This window comes from Zosterops lateralis, assembly GCF_965231275.1.
Source record: "Zosterops lateralis genome assembly, chromosome: 12".
Lineage (NCBI taxonomy): Eukaryota > Metazoa > Chordata > Aves > Passeriformes > Zosteropidae > Zosterops > Zosterops lateralis.
The window spans coordinates 13,148,749-13,154,748 of NC_139772.1; the positions used below are offsets into that span (position 1 = coordinate 13,148,749).

The window sequence follows — 6,000 nt, forward strand, 5'->3', positions numbered from 1 at the left end:
AGAGAACAAGGTATCTTACAGTCAACTTCATACCCACAATATCAGTGGCTACTGTGTAGAAGCTGCCCATTTTGCTGATCCTTGTGGGTCCCTTCCAACTCAGAATATTCTGTGATTCTGTCCTTCAGACCTGTCTGGGTCAAAGTAAACCAGTTTGCTTGGAAAAGAAAACCTTGGACAACTTGGTTTGACTTGGAGATGATGAGGACTAGTCCTTGAAAAGCACGTGGGGGTTAAGAGGAAGCTTCTTACCTTGCTGAGGCCATCAAAGAGCACATTGAAGTGTGGGAGGACAGAGCCCCTGGCCACCTTGACAATGTTGTAGAGAGCCTCACAGGCGTAGTACCGCAGCCGGCTGTCGGCATCATTGAAACACGTCAGCACCGGCTCGATCAGCTCCTTCAGGTACAGCCCAGAGTCCTGGGGAGCACGAGGAGACTGGTTAGCTGAAGACCATGCCATAGAGAGTGGAAACAGATGGCACTGCCCTGGTACATACTGCAAATACTCATGCCTGTGATGGCTTTAGTGCACATATGCTGGGCAGGATTTACTAATGAATTTTGAATTTTATTACTGAATTTTGTTATTCATGTACAGTGAAAAGCTATCAGGTTTGCTGGGCATCTGCCTCATCTCCTGCCTGCAGGGCAGAGGGAGCCAGGGATGGATTTCTGTGTGGGCCAGTGTCAGCAGTGTACAGCAGGAGACGGAAGGGCTGCAACTCTTGTCAGCTCTTTTAATACAAACTAGCACCCGACCTGCTGAGTCAAGTCCTACTGCTGGAGACTGAAGAGAGACAGAAGCCCTTTAACCACGCCTAGGCAGCTGCCAATATGTAACCCTGGCCAGAAAGTGCTCCAGGGCTCACAAGGTGTGGCTGGGTGCTGTGGGAAAACTCCAACAAGGCAGTTGTAGCCTGCAAGGCAGGGAGGGAGCTGGGGAGCTGCAGGGCCACCAGCCTGAGTCTTCCCATCACAGTGACCCAAGAGGAGCTGCTGTTCTCTCACCACAACCCGCACAAGCCAAAATACCCATCATACCTACCTTGCCCAGGGCAATGGAGCAAGCAGCAAGGCCAATGAGTCCCCCTTTCCGGCTGTGGGGGTGCTGGGAGAGTGCAAACTCCTGTGACAGGATCTGGATCACGTGTTTGATCTGGGATGTGTTGTTCTGAGCCACAAACTCTCGCACCAGCCTGGGGAGAGGAGGGGGAGGCACACAGGGAGGTTTAGGTTCTGCCTGATATAAATGTTGAGGGGCTTGGTGATAGACACAGCGACTTTCAGCCACAACAAGTACCAGAGAAAGCAGTACTGAAATGGGGAATGCTGAAGGAACCCAAAATGAAACCAGAACTCTCCCCTCCTCCCCACTCACAACCAAGAGCAGCTCCAGCCTGCAGCTTCCTAGATTGTTCACAAGCTCTCAGCCCAGGATGTTGGCTCTCAAGGGCCAACCCAGTGCAGCTGTTTGTTTGCAGAAAAATTATCAGGTCTTCAAACATCCCCTCCAACAGGACAAGTTATCCAGGTAATTTACCTCCAGCATGGCACAGGATGGGAGTTCAGCATGCACCCGGAGTGCTGGTGGCTTGGCAGTGAATCGCTGCCCACCAGGCCTACACACATGGCTATGGCTCTGAACCCTTCCAGCCACCCATACAGTGCTTCAGTTAATATCCCATATATTTAACCTTACTACTAACAGTATATTTCAATATATTCTTAAACAGCCCGAGATTTAATAAAAAGCCAACACAGTTTCCATACACAATACCTGTTTCTCCCCAGGAACTGGCAGTTCATTATCCAGAGATAATTAACACCTAAGCTGTGGATGAAGAGACCATATCTCTGCTCCTGCCTACAGAACTGCTTCCAGGTCCCAGCTTGCCCACCCAGCTCCTCAGCTTCCTGTTGGCAGAGCCCTTGGCCAGGCAGGGAGGTGCAGGCAGCTGTGCAGGCAGCTGTGCAGGCAGCTGTGCAGGCAGCTGTGCAGGCAGCTGGAGCATTGGTGGTTCAGTGGTAGAATTCTCGCCTGCCACGCGGGAGGCCCGGGTTCGATTCCCGGCCAATGCAGTGCTCATTTTCCTCCTTTTTGCTTGCATTTCTATTCATAATGCAGACAGGCACCTTGAAAACTCTGCCTAAATAATCATCTTTACCTTAACTGTCAAAAAAGGTACAAAAGCTTTCACTGCCTAACTCCATAAAGGGTTTCTTTGGCACTATATGAATCTCGCACTCCCAAAAAGGTGCCACTGGTGAGTCAGGCACTTTATAATCCAGGAGAACCATTACAGAAGATGTTTATGAACATTTCCTCCCCAAAATTACAAACACCAGCTCTGCTCTCATCTTGCTCTGTGCAAAGCAGCTGCTCCCTTTTTGCCCTGGGGACACAAGGCAGCCCCTCCCTCACTCTCCAAAGCCAAGTTCTCCAACAGTTACAGCCTGATCCACATCCAGAGACTGCTGCTTTAGGGATAATGGCTCCATTTCCAGTCCTGCTCCAAGAAGAGAAACATACTGAGCTCGAGCAAGACAGACCATTGGGGAGATCATTTTACTTCCTACATTTCAAAGATGCAGCTTTGTTTAAACAGGAGTAAGTTTATAGACTTCCTTCATGAGTTTAAAGGACTCGAGATTTAATTAATGAGGGAGAAAGTGCAGCATAGATCCTCCAGGCAGCAGGAGCTGCTTCTACATTATCAGCTGAAGGAGAAGGAGGCTCCTGAGTAAAGAGGCAGCAAGTCCCTCCTGGCTTGATGCCATGCACATGGAAGTGATGCTGCTGGGGCCATTATGTGAAGGGTTTTAGATGAACTAAACCTGTGAAATCTGTAGAAAAGGTTGACCCTTGCCTGTTTCCTCCTCACACTCTTCCCAAGTTGTACTTCCAGCTTGATCAGATGAACTGCCTGACCGCAAAGCAGACTTTGGTTGGTGTAAGGCCAGCACAAACCCTTAATCCTGGGGCAGAGTAAGCTGGAGCAGAGCTGCTTGGGTAAGGCACAGAGTATGTCACAGAGTAAGGCCGCTGACAATGCAGCAAAGGGGTTACTGAAGTAGCCCAGAGTCTGGAGTTATGAGGACACTGCAAGAATCCCACCCTGCAACACTGCAATCCACCCACAATAAATTATTCTTATAACAAAAAGAGAAAACTAAACACACCAAACAGCAGAAAGGGGCTTACTGTGTTGGGTTTGTACCAGAGCACACACCCCTGTCCCAAGTGCCATTGTTCTCTGCTGACCTCTCACACAGCACCCTCCATGTTCGGGGAAGGCAGTTCCCACACCACATCCCTCACTGAACTCAGCAGAGCAATTCCATCCCCACGTCACTGACTGCCCTGAGTGCCTGACTGCCCCCCTTGCAGCCTCACCACAGCCACATCTCCCACCCAAAACTCACCCACCAGCTTTGGACCACCACTGCCAGCCCTGTGCTGGGCTGCACCCCGAGGTGATGGTTCAGATCTCCCGCAGGAGCTGAGCCCCCAGGCTATGCCCAGGGAGGACACAGTCCATCCCAGGGAAAGCTGTGCCCAAGCACAGCATCCAGACCAGCACAGTGAGGGTGAAAAGACAGGCAGGGAACACATACAAGCAACAGAGGGGCATGGCCACACCAGAAGGTGCCTGCAGATCTTTCTTTGCCTGGGATGCTCTGAAAGATCTGCTGGAACAGCAGCTGTGCAAGAAAAACCAAGGCAGCACCCAATGGCCAGGGGTGACAGTAACATTTCCCGTCTCTCCAGACAGGATCCAGCAGGGGATAAGTGTGGGTGAGCCCTCAGGGCAGAGACAGGATGGCCCCATGACTCTGGACGTGTCGCAGCAGAGCAGGCTGTACACCTCCAAGGGAACTCCTACAGAGATGCCACTCATGCATTCACCTCGCACGGGGCTGTGCACCCAACACCCACCGTCAGAACGAGCCTTCCTTCTTTCAGGGGCTCCTGGAGCCGGCGGGTCCCCACTGGTCCCCGGGAGCTGACAGGCTCGGGGATCAGTTCCAGTGCCCGGTGGAACGGGGCTGGCAGACAGGGAGACAGAGACCCCTCCTGCCCGAGCACCGCCACGGCGCTGTCCCCGGCAGGGTCACCGTGTAACCTCAGCCCTGCCAGGCCGGCAGCCCGGTACCCCCCGGAGGTGGCGGGGTGATCACCGCCCCCGCAGCGCCCGCCTGGCCCCGGACCGCTCCCTCCGCCGCCGGGGCACGGCCGGACCCGCCCGGGCATCACGGGCCGGCTCCTGCCCCCCGCGGCCGCGGGGAGCCCCGGCACCGCAACACCTCTCCCCAGCCTTCCCGGGGTGCCGGGCCCGGCTCCCTGACCCAGCCCCGGGGCCGCCCGCACCGCCACCGCCCTCGTCCCCGCTGCCCTCCCGGTTCCCGGCAGCTCCCGCCGCTCACTTCTCTATCTCGAGAGCTGCCACCTTCCTCTTCTCATAGAGCTTGTCGGTGAGCGCCCGCACCACGCCGGGGGTCAGCGGCGACAGGTCCCGCTCCGCGTTCATGGCCCCGCCGCCGCCACCGGCGGCCACGTGACCCGGCCGGGACGCGCGCGCACGTGACACCGGCGGGACGCGCGCGCACGTGACCCCGCCGCGCCGCACAGCGCCCCCGCGCGGCCCGGAGACACACTGCACCCCCGGGTCATTAACCCCCGCGGTCATTAACGGGAGCGGCCGTGGGAGAGACGCCTCCGCCCGGACAGCCCCAGGGGAGACAGCCCCGGTACCGGGCACAGGTTTATGTCTAAGGGGATTTAGCAGCACTTAACCGTTGTTTAATTTAATATTTACAAAGTGATCTGACAGACTTTGCTATAACTGCAACAGCCACTCAATTATCTATAAAGTGTTTAAATTAAACTTATACACGCACTCTCACAGACACACAGGTAAAGGTTGGTAAATGTCTCCAGCTATACCTATTAAAATTTTCCCTCAAGTGCCAGTGGAATACTTGGATCGAATGCCTTGCTATTCCTCAGCAGGTGAGGGTTGAGCCTTAAGTCGTGGGGTATTGGCACAGGCTGCAACACTTCAGCTTGTGGCACAGACTGATAGTCTGTGCATGGCTAAATGTCTCCTCCCCCTCTTGCACCAGCATTTCTGCCCACCTCACACTTCAAAGAGTGCCTTTCAAAGGTGAATGGGACATCTAATTTCAAGGTCGGGACTTCTAATTCCAAGGTCCCTGTGAAGTCCCTGGCAGATCTAGCATAGATGTGTTGTACCTAGGGAGAACCAGAGAGTCCAGACTAAATAGGAATTACTAGTAAGGGCAGGATTGACAGCAAAATGGATGGATGTGGTGTGGAGCAGCTGTGCCAGGAATCTGTAGATTTACCTGAGGTTTGATAGAGAAAAGTAGGAACAGAAGATGCCACTTCCCATACCATGCAGCCTTTTCTGCAGGGCTGATGCCCAACTCTAATTCTATCTCATTCTATTCCAGCCAGCTCCTGGCATATAGAAAGCTGAGCCAAAGAGGGATTTTGACTTCTGCTGGCAGGCTATGGGCACAAGGGCTGCCTGTGCTCAAGCTGGTACCTTCCCACATGCAGTAAAAACTTCAGAGAGTCCACTGATGTGGTGATAATCCCCCACAACTAAACCTACCATGTCTAGAAGAACAGAAGAGTTGCAACTTGCTACGAGGAAAGTCTGCAAAGAGTCCATAAGAAAAGCCTGGGGGACAGAAAGCCCAAGGAAGAAAACTATGTCTAACATTTGGCTGCTGCTTGGCCAAGTCAAGAGCAGGGCACTTATTTTCCCTCTCTGGATGATCAGACTTCATGGCTAATGGATTTACCTTCTCCACAAAAGTCCTCAAAATAAACTGAGAAAAGGGAACATAGAGCACAATGACACAGGTGTGGGTACAGGATGACACGTGGATTGCCACCACAGTGCCACTCTGGGTCCAGCACGGGGTACCTGGTACATTTCCCCACTACAAACACAGCACTCAGCACAAA

At 53.5% G+C, this 6,000-nt stretch overlaps 1 protein-coding gene across 1 annotated transcript in view; it reads right to left on the reverse strand.

Annotated features, from left to right (window-relative positions):
- VAC14 (VAC14 component of PIKFYVE complex) overlaps positions 1-4,555 on the reverse strand; it is a 59,189-nt gene extending 54,634 nt beyond the window's left edge. Inside the window, exons 1-3 of the mRNA XM_083870173.1 lie at positions 4,428-4,555; positions 1,048-1,198; positions 253-420 (exon numbers count right to left, since the gene is read on the reverse strand). Of these exons, the coding sequence (XP_083726299.1) occupies positions 253-420; positions 1,048-1,198; positions 4,428-4,531 (423 nt within the window). The 5' untranslated portion in view covers positions 4,532-4,555. The remainder of the gene's footprint in view (positions 1-252; positions 421-1,047; positions 1,199-4,427) is intronic.
- Between the last annotated feature and the right edge of the window lie 1,445 nt (positions 4,556-6,000).